Source organism: Odocoileus virginianus, chromosome 29 (assembly GCF_023699985.2).
Source record: "Odocoileus virginianus isolate 20LAN1187 ecotype Illinois chromosome 29, Ovbor_1.2, whole genome shotgun sequence".
Classification (NCBI taxonomy): domain Eukaryota; kingdom Metazoa; phylum Chordata; class Mammalia; order Artiodactyla; family Cervidae; genus Odocoileus; species Odocoileus virginianus.
The window spans coordinates 13,355,242-13,378,183 of NC_069702.1; the positions used below are offsets into that span (position 1 = coordinate 13,355,242).

The window sequence follows — 22,942 nt, forward strand, 5'->3', positions numbered from 1 at the left end:
CAAACAAGTGAAATGGCCAAAATAATAAAGTGACATCCCCCAGGAAAAACACCTCCAATCAAAGTTCTGATGTTTCTTCCCGATTTCCCTCTACTTCCATACTTGTGATTCTAGCGCTCCTAGTCATTCACTCACCCACGCACCCACTAGCCCAGGAGCTTGGAAGAACAGGAGAAGAATGAGCTCTTGTGGAGCTGGTGAGGGACAGACAGAGGTTTAAAAAATCTGGGAATGTGTCGGGTTCAAAAAAGAAGAAGTATAAGGTGCTCATCATGGGCACAAAGCGAAAGGGCTTCTGATCTTACTGGGGAGTCAGGTAAGACAAGCTCTTATCTAGAAAATAATTCCAGATAAGCTGGACCAAAGGGTGAGCAAGAAGGCCAGTAGGGTGAATGCTGAGTACCTGGGCAGAAAGAACTGACATGCCAAGGCCCAGAGGCAGCAAAGAATACAGCCAATTCTAGGAGCTAGAAAGAACACACAGTTGTGTCCTTTCTGCATTTTACCATAAGCCTGTCTCAAGTTATTTTATGTTCTGCTTAAGCATAATTTTAAAGGGGTTACAAAATATTTCATTTTATGGATACACAATAGACTGTTAATTATTCCCCCATGGTTTTTTTTTTAATGTTTCACATGATACATATTTCTACAATGAACATCTTTGTGTATAAAGTTTTTCCTTTAATTTGGACTATCTGTTAAGCTAAATTCTCAGAAATTTAACAACTGAGTTCAAAAGTATAAATGGTGCTTGCATCCCTTGACAAATATAACCAGACTGCTTTCCAATAGTACCTCTCCAATTTGCCATCCTGAGGCCACCAAAACACCCTTGGCTGTCATTAATATTTGCTAATTTGCATTTCTCGGAGGCCGAGAACATTTCCTGCCACGTACCTATTTACTGTTTGTATTATCTCCTAGCTGGAGATGCGGTGATGGATAAAGCACAGCCTCTGCCCTTAAGCCCCAGCCCTTGGGTAGGAAGCCAATTGTTACTGTTAAAGCAAACAATAACAATTCAGAGCAGCCACCTCAGAGGGAGAGTCTTGCCTGTGATCCTCTGAAAAGGGAGCCTGAGATGACATTTTAGAGGCAAGCAGTGATTCTGGGAGGTGATTCCAGGAAGCGGAGTAAGGGAGGCAGGCATGGAAATCCAATACAGGGTACCCATTGATCCAGCTAACACTGTGAGTAACTGGGGCTATAGATCCCACCAGGGCCCCCTGAGGAACCCTCTAAATATAGACTGCGCCTCAGGTGGGTCCCAGTGTCCCCACGGCACTGACCACGAGAGGAAGGCAGAGGATGCTGCGTAAGCCTAGAAAAGAAGGTTGTCCCCCAAATTAAGGAATGAGCAAATGGAGTGCGTGCATGCATGCACACTCAGTCATGTCCAGCCCTTCCCGACCCCATGGACTGCAGCCCGCCAGGCTCCTCTGTCCATGAAATTCTCCAGGCAAAAATACTGGAGGGGGGTTGCCATTTCCTATCCCAAGGGGAATCTTCCCGACTCAGGGATCAAACCCACATCTCCTGCATCTCCTGTGTTGGCGGGGCTTCCCAGGGGGCTCAGTGTTAAAAGACAAGCACCGGATACAACTCAGTGACTAAACAAAGAAACAACAAGCTAAAGAATCAGCAAAGGCTTGCTGAGCAGAAACACAGCCTGCAGCCTGCTGCTCAGAACCCTCCAGTGGGTTCTTGCATCGGTACACTTCCTTCAGAGTGAAGGCTAAGTTAGCGAGACCCCACTTAATCTGGAATCCTACATGTAGGCAAAATTCACTCTCTCACTTGCGTCAGGCAGGTCCCTGCTCAATGTCACCTGAGGGTCCTCCCTTCGGCTGAGTTGTTTGGGACACCTTACACCCCTGTGTCGCCTGCAGACCCCTCACCTCTTACCCACTTTATGTTTACACAGCTCTTAACACAGTACATCTGACCGTCTATATTTACACCTTTGTTTAAAAATGTGCCCTGTCGCCCTGATATCAGAGGTGTGTTTCCCCCACTGGCTGTAGCAGGTACAACTCACAGGGAACCAACTGCATTTGTGTTGTTGTGGAAGGATGGTACCACCTACAGTAGTCCCTGCAGTTCCCTCAGAGACTCGATTCCATGAGGGCAGAGATTTCATCTGTTTTCTTCACAGCTGGATCTCCAACACCTTGGGCACAGCCTGGCAGGATAGACGAATGGGTGAACGCCTGAAGTGATTCTCAGAGGATGAATGGGTAAAGATGGAGAGAAAAGGCATCGCGGCCATGAGACAAAGAACTATGAGCCGTCAGCCAAGGAAGAGAAGTTATGTCTTGTTCTCCAGGAAGAGGGTCTCCGGAGAAAAGGGCTTCAAGCTCAGTCACCCACAGGCCCAACCACCTGCCTCTCATCTTTAAGACAGAAGCCAGGACTGAAGGAAAGAGCCCTGGGCACTGTGTATCCAGAGGCAGAGACAGACTGTTGTGCAGTTTTCTCGGGCACCAGAAAGCAGAGAACTGTGAGTCACTGGCAGCTGGCGCCTGGTTTCTGGAACACGGTCTCCCGTGGGCAGCCGTCTGCCTTGTCACATTTAATAGAGGGCTTTTCAGGCTAATCCTGAAAGGTGGTGTTTAATGCGCTGCTCACCAGAAGATCAGCCCCACCCAACTCTGCTCTTCCTAGAATCAGATGCTGAAATCCCCACCCCGCCCCCCAGCTACCAGCAGATACGATGTGTAGCTACCATCAGGGTCCTGGCTCTTGCTGTTCTCAGGGGCCAGCCTATTTCTAAAAACAATAAGCTCACAGCAGAAGGCAAGAGCTGATGTGACTTCTTTTTTCTTCCTTCAAATGAGTAGCGTGTTGGCCTTTCAACTGACACTTTCAAAAGCACATTCTTTGGAACTCTAGCCCAGTGGGGTTTTAGTAGATGTGATCCAAAAGGGGATTCCCAGGTGCAGTGAGTTTAGAAAATTCTGCGTTAAAGAGATGCAGAGATCGTTTTCATGTCAGGAATTCCCAGATCCTTTACTGCTGATGTGAAATGTGAATATTCAAGAGGGGAACTGAGTTGATCTTTTCCAAATTTAGACCCTTTTCATTCTGTGGGACACCTGAGGAGGATACTTTTTCTCAGAAGACATCTCAGGAAATGCGCTTTATGGCTGCGGCTCTCTCCACGCCTGTTTGTGCTGAATGGTTCTCAGGGAACGTGAGGTCCCATTGACCACAGATGGAAGCGGAGCTCAAGATAGGTTGACCTCTCAAATTCGCAAAGTCAACATGGGTGGAGATCAGAGCCAAGGTTTCCTAACTTCCTGTCCAGCGTTCGCTCCATCAAACACACTTTTGTCACGTTTCTAAACACTTTCCCCCACTTGAGGGCTTTCCTAGGGGCTCAGCAGTAAAGAATCCACCTGCAATGCAGGACCTGCAGGAGAGGCAGGTTTGGCTCCTGGAAGAAGGCGTGGCAACCTACTCCAGTATTCTTGCCTGGAGAACCCCATGGACAGAGGTGTCTAGTGGGCTACAAAGAGGGTCGCAAAGAGACACGACTAATGTGACTTAGCACACACACACATGCCGGAAGCCATAACAACCCGTAATCAGATGCAGTTCAGAAAGAACCCGAGGACCTAGCTCTCTAGGACTCCCTTTCTTCATGCAGGAAGTGTGAGTGAAAAACCCTACAGAGCTGTACTTCCCTCCAAACAGTAAATTTTATGACACATAATATTGAAGAGTGTAATCAAAATCACACATTTAAAAGAAAAATACCAACACCCTGCCTCTCCCAGGATTACCACAAGGAGCAGTCAACAGATATAAACAATGACAAACTCCGTACAAAACCCACTGTTTAAATATCTTGAAAGAAAATGAAATACCTCATTAAAAATTCAACAAAAATCTAACAGCAAGGGTATGTCAGAAACTGCCCACTTCTTCCACGGTGACAGCAGTAACCTAAAGAGACTTACACTCATCATGGCTCACATCCTTGGATCAGTGTTGTACGAGAACAAAACGTTCAGAGTCAGACAAATGCAGCTTCCAATCCCTGCCCATTTGCTAACCATGTGACTTAACCTGCCTGAGCCTCAGTTTCTTCGTCTATAAAATGGGGATAATTGTCCCTGCCTCATAGGACTGTGGGAGAACTCCACAGGGGTATGTATATAAAGTGCTTTGCCCAGGCCTGCCACTGGTGAATACTCAGCGGAGCTACACATTGTTTATTCTTTGCCATTTTCTGTAGCAGGAATTACACTCAATAAATATTTGCTTAAGAAAAGAGTACATGCAGCTAAAAAAAGAAAATCTTGCCCTTAAGGAGTTCTAAGGCCAGTGGGGGAGCCTGAATCATAACCAGACCTTCGCACCCCAGTGTGGGAAGGGCCAGGACAGAGGGGTGGAAACAGCACAGAAGACCTCCACTCTAGTCCTTCCAGGAGAATCTGGGCTTGAAGAGTAGTAAGTAGCCACGTGACAGAGGAGATGGCAGGGAGCGGGAATGGCAGGGGACAGACATGGGTTAGGGGGTCCCAAGAGGGCTCGAGGGTCTGTAGGTGGCTTCCTCTGGCCGAAGTAGGACCACAGGGTGAGAAAGCTGGAGAGGCAAGCAGGTGCTCTCTCAAAGGGGCTCTAACGCCACAAGCAGACGCGAGGCTGGTCACGGTGGGCTGGTCACGATGGTAATGATGATAATGAAAAGGCTTTCACCAAGGAGGAATTCAAGTCCATCAAAGCTTCTGAACTGAGACATCATCCCAAAACTGGGCAGAAATGGGAGAAGAGAAACTGATCATCTGCACAGCTTCTTTCAAGCTGGGATTTCTTAGTAAGGGTATGCCTCAGCCATTTTTACAAATTGTATCACAGATCTTGACTTTTGACCTAGAAATTCAGTGCTGGGAATCTGTCCTCAGGATAATATCTCAAACAGGGTCAAAGAATTATACACAAAGAGGTAAAGCAGGATGAGTGACAAGATACCACACCATTAATGGCGTAACACTCAGCTACTAAAACATTTCCCCGGAATTTTTATTTATTTACGGCTGTATGGGTCTTCGCTGATGTGCACAGCTTTCTCTGGTTGTGCTGAGTGGGGGCTACGGCTCTTGTTGCAGAGCACGGGCTCCAGGGGTGTGCAGGCTTCGGTAGTCACGGTGCAGGGGCTTCGCTGTCCTGCGGTATGTGAGATCCTAGATTCCCAGACCAGGGATCCAACCCGCGTCCCCTGCACTGGCAGGCAGACTCTTCACCCCTGGACCACCAGAGACATCCCTCCCCAGGGATTTTAAAGGATAAACCACAGTGCTAGACAATTAAATGTTAGGTGGAAAAGCAAAATACCAAACTCTCTACATGGTAGATCTTTCTGGTGGTAACTGACTCCACCCAGTGCAGGCCTTGGGGTGCCTCCCCGTATCCCCCCTGCCCTTTGTGCACCCCTCCCCCACAACACTCATCACACTTCATGGTCATCGGTCACATGCCCATCTCCTGCTGGGCTGGATACCCCTCCATTCCCAGAAGAGCTCTGTGTGACTCATCTCCAAATCCCCAGGGACCACGCAGGGCCCTCACAGTTTTTAGCAAATGTTTGCTGAGTGGGAGGGAAGGAAGTGACAGCCAGGAAGGAAGCAGAAGAAAGAGTGTTTGAAAAGACAAAGGGCGTGAGGAGAGAAAAGAAGAGTGAGATAAAGGAGTGGTAAAGAGGGAAGGAAAATGAATGGAAGAGTGAAGAAGGAAAGGGAGGAAGCTGGGGGAGTAATAATGAATAAAAGAGGACAGAGTAGACTGACAGATCAGAAATCTCTCTTTTATGCTTTTAACATTCCCTGAAAGTCTAACCGTGCTGCCTGGGAACAGGAGCTTGCTTAGTGCAAATCTTGTTCAATACAGGAGAGGTTGCTCAATATAGGTAAGGCCCGCCTACACCATGGTGCTGGGCAGTCATCACATCTCCATGGCCAAACATCGTGGGGAGCAGAAGAGAACCACGGAGAATGGAAGGCTTTCTTCTCCAAACCCAACACTGATCTCCCTTCCAGCCCCAACTGTGAGCAGAGAGCAGGTGTTGGCAGGATGCCTTTGCTCTCTTCACGAACATCAAGTAACACGTTGAATGCCACTTACGAAAATCAGCCTTTATAGTTTCTGATATTTCTACCCACACAACAGCAAAATAAACAACCATCAGTTAGGAAGGGAGGTCTGGATCACACTCCATCTTGTGTATCACTGTCCTGAGGGAAGCATGAAGCCTCCCTGACTTCTGTTCTCCTTCTTGCATCCTGGGAATAAAGTCTGTCATTTCCAAACTAAAGTTAGAGGAACAGAAAACTCACTAAGGTCTGGGGAGCTTTAGAAGAAAAATGAGGTTCCACTCTCATCAAACCAACAACTTACCCCAAAGTCACTAGTTTAGCAACCTTGGCTGCTATCTGGAAAACATTAAGAGAGTGAAAGTTGTTACTACAGAGACAGAGAAAGACAGTGACTATTTCATCAAGGAGAGGATGTTTGAGCTGGGTTCTGAAATAAGAGATGCTCATGAAGTTAGAGGAGGGCATGGCAACCCACTCCAGTATTTTTGCCTGGAGAATCCCTTGGTCCTAGGCTATAGTCCATAAGGTCGCAAAGAACTGGACACAACTGAAGTGACTTAACACACACACACACACACACACACACACAAAGCAGAAAGTGGAGGAGAAGTGGAAGATTCCAGCAAAATAAATAGTTTACACACGGACACAGTTCTGAAGTTGTCAGGTTCCATGAAGTAAATGAGGACTGGAAGCAGTGCTGTGTGCTGTCCATGGTCCTGAAACACCACCAGGCACCTGGAAACAGATTTCCTGAAACCCTGTGATGAACTGTGACTTCCCTGGAGGCTCAGATGACAAACAATCTGCCTGCAAGGCTGGAAACCCAGGTTCGATCCCTGGGTCTGGAAGATCCTCTGGAGAAGGAAATGGCAATCCACTCCAGTATTCTTGCCTGGAGAATTCCATGGACAGAGGAGCCTGGTGGGCTACAGTCCATGGGGTCACAAAGAGTCAGACACAACTAAGCAACCAACACTTTCACTTTTTGATGCTGAAGATCTGCCTCCCTCCTACCTCACCCGTCCACGGAGTTCTAAACTGCTTTTCTTTCTTAGATCACGGCACATTTGTAATCTTTATATTCCCACAGAACAAAAACCACCATGGATTACGCTTCACATTGTATGCAATAGCTGGTTTCAAGTACATCTCAGTGAGTGCCACCGTTTCAATACTTTAATTATTCCACTCAAGAAACTGGGGGGAGAGCCTGTGACACCCCACATCCCCTCTCCTACCTGCTTCACTGGTTCACACACGAATCTGGGGTCAGCGGATTTTGTTGCTTTTCAGTCTCAAAGTCATGTTTGACCCTTTGCAACCCCGTGGACCACAGCAGGTCAAGCTCCTCTGTCCTTCACAATCTCCCAGAGTTTGCTCAAATTCATGTCTATTGAGTTGGTAATGCTATATAACCATCTCATTTTCTGCTGCCCTCTTCTCCTTTCGCCTTCCATCTTCTCCAGCATCAGGGTCTTTTCCAATGAGTCAGCTCTTAGCATCAAGTGGCCAAAGTATAGGAGCTTCAGCTTCAGCATCAGTCCTTCCAATGAATATTCAGGACTGATTTCCTTTAGGATTGACTGGTTTGATCTCCTTGCAGTCCAAGGGACTCTCAAGAGTCTTCTTTAGCATCACAATTTAAAGGCATCAATTCTGTGCTCAGCCTTTTTTATGGTCCAACTCTCATATCATTACATGAATACTGGAAAAACCATAGCTTTGACCATATGGACCTTTGTTGGCAAAGTGGTGTCTTTGCTTTTTGATACACTGTCGAGGTTTGTCATAGCTTTCCTTCCAAGGAGCAAGCATCTTTTAACTTTGGCAGTGGATGAGTGAGTGCCAAAAATAGGGGTACTGGCTTCATACAAAGAGGGCAACTCCATCCACTTACAGGTTGTAAGTGTGTAGAGGTTTCGATCGGGCTGCCTGATTTATCAATGGGAAGGGGCTCAGAGTAAATAAATGACTAATTACTCCTTGAAAGATGAAGAATCTCTTCGTGTCTGAAGGGCAAGCACAAAAACAAGTCTCAAAAAGTTAAGGGAAGTCCCGTTTGGTAGGAACGTGCTTGTCCATGCATTGAGTGCAGGTAGAATTGCTTTCTCATAAGGCAAGGAAATGTCAAGCTGAGTTCTGAAAGTTCTTAGCCCTTTAAACTCTACAAGCCACTGACCGACATTAAGTCACAGTCTCAGGCTTGCAACTCAAACATTCAATTGGTCAGGCAGCTATGCCCTCCATTCATGCAAGTACAACTCACAACACGGCACCAGAGCCTGGATAAATGCTGCAAATCCACTGGGAGTCCAACCCTAGTGCTTTTGTCAAGATTTTCAATTGCCGGATCTAGTTTATGGGCCAGGAATTTATGTTATTAACAAATACCTCAGACACTCTTGATGGAGACCTTCTGCGGTAGACTGGGGTATGTCTTTCCCATTCCTTCCTGCCTCCCACCCTTGCCATGCCCCAGTGTGGGAGCAGGGCTCTCCCAGTCTCACGGACCGTGGGTGTGCCTGCAAGACTCACTTTGACCAACAGACTGCCAGTGATGTGAGCGCACCAATCTGAGCACAAGCTTCAAGAGGTGGGTGGGTTTCAGCTCAGTTTCTTTGACAGTCCATCCTCCACCAGGAAAACTGCAGGACCCAAGGAATGATGCCTCCTTCAGTCTGAGTCCCAGAATGGGATGCTGTGAGGAGCACACCTGATTCAAACAGAAACCTGAAGACAAGTCTAGCTGAGTCCAGCTAAGCCTCTGCCACCCACAGACCTGAGAACAACAGATAACTCTTGTTGTAAGCCACAGAATAATGGGGTTGTTTGTTATGCAGTATTATTGCATCAAAGTGAACTGATACACCATCCAAAAGTTGTGCCAGGAGCCACAGCCCCAGTAGTTGCTGTCTGATTTTCTAGCTCAAATACTTTATAAACCCATGACTCTGTTCCTACCCCTAATGACCAGATCCCTCTTTCTTCTAGGCTCCCCTCACAGTTGTCCCAACCAGCCTCCCTGAAGTAGCAAGAGCTACCTACAGTGCAGCTGCATGCTCCTATTAATTCACAAAACTCATTTGCCTTTGGTTTTGCCTCAGGGGACAGCCTGTCAGCCAGCAGCCCTTTGCCACACTTTCCAGGAAAGCAACCCTGGGAGTGGTAACAGGCCTGAGACTGAATGTAATGAACACACATTTGTTCTCCACCCGCATGGGGTGAGGACACGTCTGCATCGCCCTCCTTCATGAATCAGAAATACAGGTGGTCTCCAGGGACTGCAGGATTTTCTGTGAGCTCAGGCCCATTTCCATGGCAACTGCAAATTTAACGAGATCTCAAGTTCCACTGTACCTAACAGACATTCAGCAAATACTCCCTGATGAACTGAATATCTGGTTTTAAAATAACACAGCTCTGTCATGACCCCAGGAGCAGGCAAGGTCTTCAGGCTTCCTACAGAAGGGAGAAGCCAGACAAATCTGTATGTATGCGGAGACCTATTTCTGCCCTTCCTGGTCTCTGCTTTTCCTCTTAGATAAAGCAATCTGGACAGAAATCCTTTGCCTTCAAAAAAACTACATTCCTGAGTACATACAGAGGACCAGTTGCATTACACGGATTTTCATTTCTCATTTTTTTTTCCTGTTTTTTAATTCCGAAGTCACATTAAGAAGCAGGTATTCTTGCTACAAATAAGCAAACTCAGAGAAGTGATATAATCTGCTCAAGGTCACCCAGCCAGGAGACAGTGGAGACAGATTTGAACCTAGTACCACCGGGTACCTACCAAGTGACGATCCAGTGTCCTGTGATAGTTACCCGTGTGCCCAGTTAAGATGCCTGTGCCTCAGTTCCCTCCTTTGAAGAAGAACGGGAATAAGCAAGAACAGATCATACATATCAAGCCCATTTCCAATGTCATGCATCTCACCCGCCCTTCTGGTGGGATTGCTGTGAGTGTGGCCAAAAGGGAGCAGGCAGACTAAAGGCTCTGAAACTAAGAAAGGGCTCTCCAGTGGTAACATAGGAAATGCTAAGCCCTGTTCACCTAATAAACGCACCCCAGGTGGCACAGAGGTAAAGAATCTGCCTGCAATGCAGGAGACGCAAGAGATGCAGGTTCGATCTCTGGTTCAGGAAGATCCCTTGGAGGAGGAAATGGCAACCCACTTCAGTATTCTTGCTGGGAAAATGCCATGAACAGAGGAGGCTGGTGGGCTATAAGCCACAGCATCACAAAGAGTCGGACATGACTAAGCTACTAAGCATGCATGCATTCACCTAACAATTACTGACAACGCCCCCTGTGAGCCAGATGCTTCCACACTTATTATCTCATTTATGCTCATTTAACAAGGAAGCAGTGTTGTCTGCTGGCTAAGGATGGTGGGTAGAGGCCAGAATGCCTGAGTTCTAAGCGGGCCCCACACTTATTACCCTTGTTCCTTAGGCACATTTACCTCTCTGAACTTCAGTGTTCTATCTGTAAGGCAGAGAGTGGTTTTGAAAAATTAAATGAATTGATGTGTGGACAGAGCTGTGTCTGATTTTTAAAGTCCTTGCAACTGGGGGAAATAAATCCCATTCAAACACTCAGTTCCACTTTCAGCTTCTCTCTAACCTCTCACACCCCAAACCCAACATCTATTCCAGAAGTATCCTTATACTGACCTGCTGATCTCCACCTCCCACTGCACCTGCCCCAAAGTGAGCCCTCTTCCCTGTCTCCTGCTGCCTGCCTTGTCCCCACCACAAAACAGCCAGGGACCTTTCTGAAACACAAATGCAACCATGTCATGTGTGTGACTAGCCGCTCAGCCATGTCTGACTCTTGGGACCCCACAGACTGTAGCCTGCCAGGCTCCTCTGTTCATGGGATTGACCATGTCGTGCCTCTCCTTAAACCTCTCTCCAGCTTGTACTCACGTGTAGGACAAAGTAAGTCTCCCAGGCTCTTCCTGGCCTGACCCTTGCCTTCTCCAAGTATTACACCATATTCGCCTATTCACACTATAGTCTGGTTATCTAAGGCTTCCCAGGTGGCGTTAATGGTAAAGAGCCCTCCTGCCAATGCAGATAGATGTAAGAGACATGGATTCGATCTCTGGGTCGGGAAGATCCCCTGGAGAAGGGCATGGCAACCCGCTCCAGTATTCTTGCCTGGAGAATTCCATGGACAGAGGAGCCTGGCGGGCTACAGTCAGTAGGGTCGCAGAGAGTTGGACACGACTGAAGCAGTGGAGGCCGCACTGCACTCTGGCTCCCTAAGCTGCACTTGCACAGCCCTGTGCCTTCGTCTCTGGCATCTGCTACCTGGCTTGCCCGCCACACCTGCTGCCCATCCATTTCCAGGTCACCTTGTCAGGTGCAGCACTCTGCCTCCAGAAGCATGTGCTCACCTCCTGGAGTCCTATAGCATAGGGCTCGCACTCCTCATTAGCATCATTTCACAACTGTACAGCACTTCATCTTTTGGCTCATTTTCGTTTGACTATTTCACCCATGAGACTGTGAGATCCTTCACCCCAGAGACTACAGCTTACTCCCATACAAGTTGTTAGCTGGTAGTGTTAGTTGTGACCTGTGGTAAGAACTTAATCTCTGTGTTCCAGTTGGTTTTTTTTTTTCTGTTAGTGGAGCTAATCAAAGTACCCAACTCACAGGATTACTTAAGTAAAAGCTCTCAACACACTAAATACTGGCCTGTAAAGCCCAATGCCTTATGCTGAATGTTCTGTGTGTTTCTGAGGAAGCAGGAAAAGCTTCCACTGCTTTTATCAGCTTCTCAAAGCAGTCTGACCCTAGAAAGTATTTAAACCAGTTTGCATGTGTGCTAAGCCACTTCATCCGTGTCCGACTCTTTGCAACCCTATGGGCTGCAGCCCACCAGGCTCCTCTGTCCATGGAATTCTCCAGGCAAGAATACTGGAATGGGTTGCCATTCCCTCCTCCAGGGGATCTTCCCAGGAATTGAATCTGTATCCCTCATGTCTCCTGCATTGGCAGGCGGGTTCTTTACCACTAGCACCACCTGGGAAGCCCAAACCAGTTTAAAAGGTGCCCAATAACTAAAGTTTTATTTTGAATCCATTTTGTTCTCCATGCTCAGAAACAAAGAATAGCAAAAAGAAAAGGGGGGGGGGGGTGGTGAGAGGAAAAATAGTTAAGAAAAATCCAAATATTGTACTTAGAAATTGTACTAAAGAACTGGGAATCATTTAGAAAGGAGAAGGTCCTAGGTAACTGAGAAATACCTTCCAGAGCCTCCAAGAATATCAGTGTGAAAGAGGAAGAAATCTATGAAAAATTCTGAGGGCAAAAGGTAGACTCTCCCTCTACATATTAAGACTTTCCAACAACAGAAGTAAGTAGGAGTAAGCAGGAGTAAGCAGGAGTAAGCAGGCTGCTGTGCAAAATGGTGATCTCCCTGACACTGGAGGTAAGCAAGGACAGGGTACTTAAAACTCCTACACTAGATGGGAGGCTGGGGGTGGGGGAGAAGCATTGGACACTCTTTTCTGCTGCCTCAAATGTATAAACACAGAAAAATTTAAAAGGTTTTTCTCAACTTTGATGCTGTATAAATCAAATATTTGCTTAGGACTGAATCGCTAAGGTTCTGTGAATACAGTCTAATATTAATATAAAATACATGCGTGTATGCTAAGTCGCATCAATCGTGTCCAACTCTTTGTAACTGCATAGACTGCAGCACACCAGGCTTCCCTTTGCTACACAGAGAAATTAAGTGACTTACCAAAATTACACAGCAAATAAGCAGAACAGCTAGGATTCAAACCCAGAGTTTGGCTTCAGAATCCACATTCTTCCATGCTGCCTTTATCACCATCCTCCCAGCTCAAGAACTTTCAGAGGCTTCCTATTACCCTCAGAATAAAGTCAGGATTTCCTATAACTTGGAGCTGAAGTATCTACTCCAATTCTGTAAAGAAAAGGGATCTGAGGCCCAGAGAAGGACTGACTTGTCCAAGATCAAACACCCCATTTGCATTTGAGCCAGACTTAGAACCCATGGGCTATTTCCGTCACTTTGGGCACATTCTTCCTGACTTCTAAAGCCTCGTAGAATTCTCCAGTTCCCCGGCCATTCAAATTTATTTCAAGTTCCTCATCCTCGGATTAAGCTATGTAAAATCCTCACTTTGCTGATCACATTCATTCTCCAGCCCAGGTCTTGTCCATGCTGTTCCACCTGCCTTGCATGCTTTCCCTGTGTCTACACCAATCAAACCCCTCAACACCTAGCTCATGCCATCCCTCAAGCCCCAAGAGACCAACTCCAATTGCTTCTGGCAAGAGCTGAGTCCCCCCCTTCTCTGAACACCTCTAACACCTGTGCTCTATTCCACAGTTTACCCTCTGGTCATTTTTCAGTCATTCCAGGTATGTGCAATTTTTCATTTAGCTGGAAAGGTCAAGATCATGAAATATGTGTTTCTAACCACCCATTGCATCTTGCATAATTCAAGGAACAGAGAAGCTCTGCAGTTAACAGTCACTGATTACCTGTCATTCTGTATCTTCACCTCCTGTGTTGGGGGGAGGGAACTGTCATCTGTTAGTCACTCACCATGTGCATTCACAAACGTTATATTATGTGTTTTCATGTACTCAGTCTTGACCAAGTTCATTATAAAACACAGGCACTCAGGGCTAAGTGGCTACGGTTATGTTAGAGAAGATGTCACAACGCAGTATCACTTGCATGCTCCCTGATACACTTTTTAAGAATCTAATTTAAAATAATTTTACCCCAAAGAATATGGCCAACTACTCCTTGTCTGATCATGCACTTGACCAAGCTGAGACTGTCTGCTTCTCTGCCTTGGATGACAGAAGCCCCGATTCAGAACCAGATGTCCGCTAGCCCTGCTCTTGTGGGCCAGATCACTGGCGCAGGTTTGGTCTCTGCTCTTCCTTGAGTCTCAGTCCTGCTAGTCTACTTCCCTCCGATTTCACTAGATGCATGACAAATCCCTGTAGGCATCTCAAATTCTTTGCATAAAAAGGCACCAAGATAAAGCACATAGTTAAAGGTAGGCTGAACACCATCTTTGGGAAGAAACAAGCTTTTTGCACATCTGTCTATTAGGTAATTGAGTCTGATGTACTTTTTATTTAATGATCACTTTCTTCCCTGCTCATCTCATCTTTAATGTTTGACCTAACACACACACACACACACACACACACACACACACACACACACAAAGATTTCAATCCGACGGTGACTATTTTAGCAGGCAGACCAGACTATCTACACTTCCCTGCTTGAATGGACCTCTTCATCCCTCCACAGGCCAAAGAAGCTTTAAAGACTCTGTCATCTCAGTTTACTCTTTGAGAAACAGGCTGCCTTCCTCAGAAAACCCAGTTAAAGATCACACAAATCCTTTTTTTTTTTTTTTTTTTGGAAATCCTTTTGAATGACATAATGGTGTGCAAACATCACAAACGGTCAGTACACGTGAAGTCTTATTTGTAATAATAATAATTCCTGAACCATCTCAGTGGGCACTCCTGCCTCCCCTTTGGAGGCTCCATGGGGACACAGCGCATCTGCAGGGCCCCCAGTCCTGGGCCTTTGTTCAGAGCCACGCCCAGGATGCCCTCCTCACTTAACCACCCAAGTGGGCACCAAAAACCTGCTTTAAATTAATCCCGGCTGCGCCATTAATTTTTTTAAAAAGCCACACGTGAAAGGGAGCTTTATTAATATTTTAAACAATCCTCGGGGGCTGAAACCAAGTGTTTCGATTTTTTTTTTTTTCCTCTTCTCTATCAGGTTACTCTAGTATCTCAGAAAAAGGCGGAGGCGAAGAATAGAGGAAAACGTGAGTAGAAGACGGCTTCTGTGACTCAGCTGTCCCCGCCTTTGTCCCCACTGTGCCCTGTCTGGGGTGTCCCTTCTCCTCCTCTGCTCACATCCTCTCTCCCATCCCTGATTTCACTGCCAAAGCTGCGACCTTATCCCCTTTGTTCAGACGAGTGAGCTGAGGCTCAAGGGGGCACAGAGACCCAACATCAAGGGGACTTAGGATGTATCTTGGTCCTTTTGACAGCCCCAGCTACTTGGTCTCTCCACAGGCCACACACATACCATGGCTGCCAAAAACATCTTACCTGTCTCCAAGGTTTGCTCTAAATGCACAGAGAAGCCGGGCTCGGATGCAGAGGTGGGGCTCCGCAATGCTGACTTCCTTTCAGTTTCTCCAAGGGGTCACACACTGGTCTCAGGGCCTCCCCTGACTCTCAGAGAATCCCCTCCCCCTCCCAGAACGGGGTGTTGATGCGATGGTCCCCTCAAGCCTCCTCTATTTCCCTTGTAACAACCCCCGCCCTCCCTACACACACACACTTCGTTACCATTTCAGGCTGAAATGCCTGTCTTCAGGAAACTGTGCAATGGTGAAGGACACGCCCATCCCATGCCCACTTTCCTTAGCACCCAGAAGGTGCGTGGAACAGACCAGATCCTATTATTATTACTAACCTACGAACTGAGTACTATTGCACAGGTTAAGGGAGCAGCAAGTGAAGAGCCACAATGCCCATCCACTCACTGAATGGCATTCGGTTCTCATCACTTACGCATTATCAGCCAAAGGTTCTCAAGAAGCGGTGGGCCCTACAAAGGAGCTCCATCCAAGTCCATCGTCTCTTGCTTCTCCTCTAACCACACACCTTTCTAGCTGGAGTGGACTATATGCTCAGTGGCTCAGTCGTGTCCAACTCTTTGTGCCCCCGTGGACTGCAGCCTGCCAGGCTGCTCTGTCCATGGAATTTTCCAGGCAAGAATATTGGAGTGGCCTGCCATGTCCTACTCCAGGAGTGGACTATATGGACTACATTAAACACAAATGCCTTGTCAAGGGCAACTTTTCCAGGAAATAAGGGTCATTTTCAGCATCTCTCCTCCCCACACTACTGGGGCTGTCAGAGCCACTCATCTGATTCTCTTTGACACACAGGTTGACTGCCTGCTTTGCACAAAGGACTAAAGAAGCAGGACCGGCCAGAAGTTCTGAAGCCCTTGCTGTGTGTCCACCAAACACTAAGCCCTTTGCCAGGGTCCTCTTGAATGCTTCAGGGTCCTGTGAAATAGCCAGGGCCTGGCGCACTTTGGATAGCAGAGCCCCAAGGCTCCGAAAGGAGGCAGAGCAGGGATGAACACCCAGATCCATCTGGTACAAAAGCCGGGCTAGTTCAGCTCCACTCTAGAGGGCCACAGCCAGCAGGAAGAAAGACTGCTGCGGTTGTATAGACAGAACCATACAACTCCAGTGGCACTGCTCCCATAGACCCACCTCAAAGGCCATCTTGCTAAACTTCCTTCATGGAAATGGGGGTCCAGTACAGGATATACAGACCTGCTGTGGTCCATAGCCACAAAGGTACCCAGGCCTCCGAACTCATCCGTCACTGCATCACCTCCATCTCCTGCCTCAGTTCCCCTGGGGGCAGTGTCAAGAGTCCAGAAGCTGGGACTGGTTTCTACAAATATTCCACACTTTCCTCCCACACTGCCTGGCCCCGGGGCAACCACATCCCTCCTATGGATTCTTAGCCAGCTACAGCATTAAGGGATTGGTCACGTACACCTCTGTGTCTCAGAAGGCACGGATTAGGGATGGCTAAGAGGTGGTCCCATCTTCACGGGTCACATCTCTGGATGTGACTCAGCAAAGGTCGGCTGACAAGACCTGAAGCTGGGCCAAGGAGGAGTTTTCTAAGGGAAGACTCAGTCCAGAGTTGGGCAAGAGGCAGGGCTCCTCTGGAGAGGCCGGGGACCAGCCCCTTTCCAACCTTCCTATCAACTGCGCCCCAGTGCTCCAGCCTCTGAGAGCTTTAGGTGGACAATGCCTCCTTCAGAAGGCTTATTGAGAAGATTCAATAAAACAAGATCCACAATACACTGGGCAGATAAGTGGGTAACATCAGGTCCTTTCTCCTTACCCAATGTGGCCCTCTCCAAGGTGCTTTGGGGCCATCCCTGAGCTTTTATCCCCTCTGGATAAAGGAGGATGCTAGATTTCCTGTCTCAAACCTCAAGCATCTTCTCGAGGATTCCATGGAGATGGAATTCCAGCAGGCCACCTACCAGCACCTAGCTGCTCAGATACCAGCCACCCAAGGCCCATGGTCTGCCCCAGCACCCGAGGTCCACATCCCTCAGGAACCGTGTGGTTCCGCTCTAGAGACCGGCAGGCAACGAGGACGGAGGCCAGGTCTCCAGGCCCCGCTGTGCCCTCAGCTCCCCACCCTGAGACAAAGCCGAAAGACCTGGGATCCTTTGTTTCCGGCCACACCCAGGGACCCAGAGGACGGCTCACCCCCTACCCCCATTCCTAACCCCCACCCCCAACCCCAGTGTTAACCCTTTCAGGGCCACAGCCCCCCCACCCACCCAGAGTCTCTCCATTAGGTTATTTTTAGCTGCCGCGAGGACTGGGAGGGGCTCCTCCATCATGGCGCTTGTCTCCAGGTCCAGACTTCCACTCCACCGGTCTGGGCGGGAAGTGGGGGGCAATACTCGACCCTTTCCCCTTCTTAGCAGGCAAGGAACGATGCCGCGAGAGCCCAGAGCTGGACGGTGCAAAGCCCCCCCTTCTACCCCCGCGCTGGAGTTTCAGCTCCAGGACAAGGAAGGAGCGGGTTCGGACCCCCGCGCCCCTCCCTCTTTTGTTCAGCTCCGCATCCTCTCAGTCCGCGCCATCCTCTGGCACATCCCATGGCGAAGGGGGCGGGGGGCGGTGGCCGCGGGGGAGGCGGCTGCAAGCCCGCGGGGAAAGGGACCCGAGGCTCCAGCCCCGCCCCGCCATGCGGGGCTCCCCCTCCCCCACATTGTCCCCAGATGCTGGCGGGGAGGGGGCTCCAGAGCCGAGCCGGGCCCCGCCCCACCCGCCGCGCCGCAGGAAGCCTGGCCGGCCTCCCCTGCGGACCCCGGCCGATCCATGGCGGCGCCCACCCCCCACTGCACCGAGACCGGCGGGGCTTGGCGGGGCGGGGGCCCGGCTTACCGTGATGTGCGGGATGCTCTTCTTGCCCTGGTAAGACATGGCCCCCCGCCCCACCTCAGGCGCCCTCGGCCCGGCCGGGGGACTTTGTGGGGCTGGCTTTCGCTTGGTGCGGCTGTCTCTTGGTCCCGCTTCCCGCGGGCGCGGCGACAAAGGCCCCAGCCCAGGGACGAGAGGCACGGAGGCTCGGCTGTCCGCGGCTGCTCGGCCCGCTCGCCCGCCGCCGCCGCTCCGGCTGCCTGCACCGCCCGGCTCCGCGAGGAGGGCGGGACGAGGGCGGGAGGAGGGGGCTGCAGACAGACAGCTCCTCCCGGCGGCGCGGAGCCCAGCCCGATTCGCCCCTCTCGCCTCGAACCAGGAAGCGCTTCCCTTCCGAAAACCCCCTTCCCGGCACTCCGCCCCCCGCCCCCCAACCAACCAGCCCCGCCGACCCCCGCCCCGCGCACACGCCCTCGCTGGGCCCCGGCCTCGCTCTCGCGATTGGGTAGGTCTGGTTTTTTTCAGGGCTCTTTTGAAAGCCAGAGATGGACTTCGGATGCGCAGGCGGAGACCTTGGGCAGCGCCACAGGTGTGCGGTCCCGCATTGGGGGCGGGGTGGGGGGCGGGGTGGGGGGCTCCCGGAACGTCTGTGTGGGGGAGGGAATGTGGGCCGGATGCCCAGAACCACCCTCCAGCTCCGCTGCTGGAGTGTTTGAGGATACGGTCCAGCAGCCTCCCGCCTTTGACCTCTCATTCCACAGCCTCCGTGTGTCTGCTGCACCCCTCGCAGCACAGCTCAAGCACATATCCAGCCCCAAGTCCAAGCCTTTATTCAAACTGTGCCCTCTCGGAATATCTTACCTCCTCTACCAGACTCATCTCTAATGGCCTTTCCATGAAGCTTTTCTCTGCCACCCCTCCCACCCCCATTACTGAACGCGTCTCTCCGAGGACTCAGTAGGAACCTCCCTGCAACAGCAGGGACCCCCAAAGACAAGGCCCTAATTAGTGGCTGACCTGCTCTACCGTCTGCAGGCCACCCCCCTCACATCACACAGCCCCCTGCCATCGGGGCCACCGGGTCATCCCCAGAGCCTGTCTACCAGACAGTGATTGCTGATTTCAGAGCCAGACCATTGTCACTAAGATCCCCGCGGCCCCCGGGGCAGGCTAGGGGTCAGGCAGGGGGGGGTGGGGGGGTGGGGGGGGTGGGAGAGGAGCGTGGGGGGGGGGGGCAGAGAAGGAAGTCCTGGTTCCCAGTGGAGAGTGAACACCAACCCAGCACCCATAGTCCAGATGGTGCTTTGGGGAGAGGTGAGGAGCAGGCTTGGGCATGGCTTGATAAACTTGACAAAAGAAAGAAAAAGGAGAGCCCTGGCAAGCCCCCGTAACACTAGATAGGTGCCCCAAATCTCCAGGCAGATTAAAATGCCGACCTTGTCACTTTCGGCCTACAAAACTCAAACCGCACACAGGTTCTGTTAAAAGACCCCATCTTGTATACGTCAAGCTGCCACCCAGAGGAAGGGTGCACTAGGCCTGCTAAAGCCCCCCTGCTAGAGCCTCCCCCCGCCTCTCAGGTTAGGGCCTGAAGCCCTTACCACCAACGCCCCGGGAGCCAGCCCTCCAGTCCAGGACAGAGACCAGAGATGCCTGTGCCTTAAAATAAAGATGGGATGGGATGTTCACAAAGAGAAGCAGTTTAGTATTCCAGGAACACTAGGCCATAAGCTTCCCATTTCACAGGTGGGAAATTGAGGCTGGCACACAGGTAGAATATCTCTTGGATGTAAAGCATCTTAGCTGCAGCAGAGCAGTATCTGGAAGCCAGGTTATGGCATACCTAGTCTGGAGGTCATTTTGCATTCACTCATTCAGCCTCGGCTCTGAGCTGGGTCCTAAATTCTTGCTGCTGACCGGAAATTGGGGTCTCCCTCTCCCCCCACTCTATATTCCCTTCCTCGGCGTTGCTAAGCGCTAGATTCCACGAGCCAGGGAGTCCCCAGGGCCCATCTGGGTAGGGTAGCTCCAGGGGTGGGGTCGAGAACTCGGGGGAGGGGCGCGGGTTCGCTATTGGCCAAACAGATCACAGCTCCCTAGTGGACTTCCCGGGTACAAAGCGCCGCATTCGCTCAGCCTTGGGCCTTGGCAGACGCTGCGCCTGCGCCACCGAAACCCCTCCTCCCTCCCCAGGAAAGAGGTTTATGGGTTGGGGGGAGGGCGCGGGTCCCTCTGCAACGCGCAGGAGCAGCGAGGCCCGCCGGCTCCGGGACCCGAACCCCGTGGCCGCTCGGCCTGCGGAGAGTAAAACGCTCCCCCAAGGGAGACCGCCAGCCCCTTGGCTTCACGGTCCTGAACCTCGAGTGCTCCTGGAGTCCTTGGCGCGCCCGAGGCGCTGCCTTTTGTCCAGAAACCATGGAGAAAGGGGAGCGGGCTAGAGGGGGAGAGGAAGGAGCAGTGGAAGAGGAAGCGACCAGCGTCCCCAAGGGCCGAGGAGCAGCTGCAGAGCCGTCAGGGGCCGAGCCCAGGGCCGATGCTGGCGTTGGCGACACTGACCGCAGCTCCTGATGGGCGCTCCTCCAGAGCTCCCGGCTGTGCACAAAGCTCTCTCGCCTCCCTGATACTCCACCACGCCTTGAGGCAGGCTGGGAGATGCCACCCCCATTTCACAGATGAGGAAGCTGAGGCTCAAGAGGACGCACAGCCCTGACTGGGAACCACGGTTCTCCCGTATTGGCCTCGGCTTCTAGGTCCGAGGCCCCCGAAGCCTCCCTCTCAGGCTCTTAATCCTGGATCGCAAGTGAGGTCGGACTGCTGGGAAGGAGGTGGGGGAGGGAGAGATAGAAAAGGGATACGGGCGAGGAGACGGGACCCTCTCGATATCTCCGTTCCTTGCCCCCCTTCCCGCCCCCACTCCAGCGCAAGGTAGACCTTCCGCGTGGCTCCAGATTCAGGACCACGGAGAGTTCCCGAGCTCCCCTGACAGAAAACCGGGGGTGTGAGGATGGGGGCTGAAGGAGACCCACAATTGGGTCGGAGCAGCCACAGGTCGGCCCAGCCCCCATTCTTCCAGGAAGCCCCCCTCCCCGATTTCTGTCCAGATCAAACTGCGGCTCCCTCACTGTATGCCTCTCATAACATTTAAGGGGAGAAGGGTTTATAAAAATGATGATAATGATAAAACTCGTAACACACGACGAATGTTTATTGAATGCTCGCTACCTGGTGTCATTAACTGATTTAATTTTCACAGTGAGTCTGTCGCGCCCACCCTGGCCTGGGGTGGGGCTGGAGTGCCAAACAGCGACCCCAGCACCCATAGTGGCCTGGGACCTGGGCAGTGCTCAGACATGGAGTTCTGGGGTGAGGCGATGGCTCTCCGGCCGTCGGGTGCTCCAGTTTCCATTCTCCAAGCACCTGACCATATATCCCACAGCTGGGTCGTCTATCCATCCATCTTCCCCCAGTGGCTCTGGTGACCACCAGCTAAAGGGAGATGAGCCACAGGGCCCAAGGCCTGGTGTTCCCTCTGCCTGATGTTTCCCCCGCTTTCACGAGGAGAAAAACCTCCAAGTCTACTGACCCCGGTTCAAATCCCTGCTCTGTCTCCAACTTGCTCTGTGAAGCAAGCACACTGGCGTCGTGCGGGACTCAGAAACATTCTCTGAAGGTGTCGGGTGATTGCGGCTCGCGGTTTCCAGGTCTATCTGCCCGAAGATCTCAATCTTTAACCAAATCCTTCCCCCCAGAAAACACAGAGGGAGCACTCAAGAAAGGCTTAAGCTTTAAGCCATGTAACCAGGGGCATTTCATTAAACCTCTCCCGGCGCCAGTGACATAGGAGGTGCTCTATAATTCCTCATGAGTGAGTGAGTAAATGAAGGGGTGAATGCGGAACAGAGCTACTCGTCTTCCTAAGCAGAGAAGGAGGACCTTGGGATGAAATTAACCTCAGAGGGCCCTCTGCGCTCTAAGGGGCCATGTGGCGGCTTTAGCCAACTTACTTCCCTTCTCAGAACCTCGGTCTCCCCCTTTCTGCCGAGGAGGAGCAGGGGACTGGATGTCGAAAGACCCTCTGGAGTCTCACGGACTATGCTGGCCAACCCTGACCGAGTGGCCAAACCTCTCCGAACCTGCTGTACGATGGAGTGGGGGAGGGGTCTTGGGCACTCTCCCAAGCCCGGGGGCAGCGGCCCCCAGCACTCCAGCCCCCGGGCACTGCCTCCGGGCTGCCCCGCGCCCCGCGCCCCGAGGGCCCCGCCCCCTCCGTCCGGCCCACGCGCGCCCCGAGGGTACCTGGCCATTGTCCCGGCCGAGTGGCAGGTCGCGGGGCGCGGGGCAGCGGATGCGCAGCGCGGGCGGTCTGTCGTCGCGCTCGCCCGGCGAGCTGACGGCCGAGCCCGAGGGCTCGCTCACGTCGCTGGCCGTGTCTTCGCTGCCGCCGGGCCCCGGCAGGCCGACCGCATCAAGCCGGCCAGCACTGCGCGGCGTGCGCGCCGAGCCGCGGCGGCCCACGCTGTACGCGTCGAAGTCGATGGTCTTATTCTCGTAGGCGCCCTCCACCGCGGCGAACATGCCGCCGTACTTCTGGCGCGGGGTCTGCGCCGCGCTGCCCGGCCGCGCCAGGTACACGGGCAGGTCATCCTCCGTGTTCCATGCGCGCCGCCGGTCCGCCATACCGGTCCAAGGCCGGCTGCCCGACCGCGCCCCCCCCGCCCGCCCGCAGCCCTGGCCACCACCGTGCGCCGCGCTCCGCGCTTGGTGCGGGCCCGCGGCTGCCCAGGCGCGACTGCGGCCCGGGCAGGGGCGGGCCGG

The 22,942-nt window shown here is 51.5% G+C and overlaps 1 protein-coding gene across 3 annotated transcripts in view; it reads right to left on the reverse strand.

Annotated features, from left to right (window-relative positions):
* CRMP1 (collapsin response mediator protein 1) overlaps positions 1 to 22,942 on the reverse strand; it is a 64,025-nt gene extending 41,083 nt beyond the window's left edge. Inside the window, exon 1 of one of the 3 annotated variants that reach the window (XM_070458133.1) lies at positions 22,424 to 22,942. In XM_070458133.1, the coding sequence (XP_070314234.1) occupies positions 22,424 to 22,804 (381 nt within the window). In that variant the 5' untranslated portion in view covers positions 22,805 to 22,942. Of the gene's footprint in view, positions 1 to 17,538; positions 17,617 to 18,151; positions 18,705 to 22,423 lie in introns of those variants that run through there. The other 2 variants (XM_020882642.2, XM_020882641.2) reach the window with 2 other exon arrangements.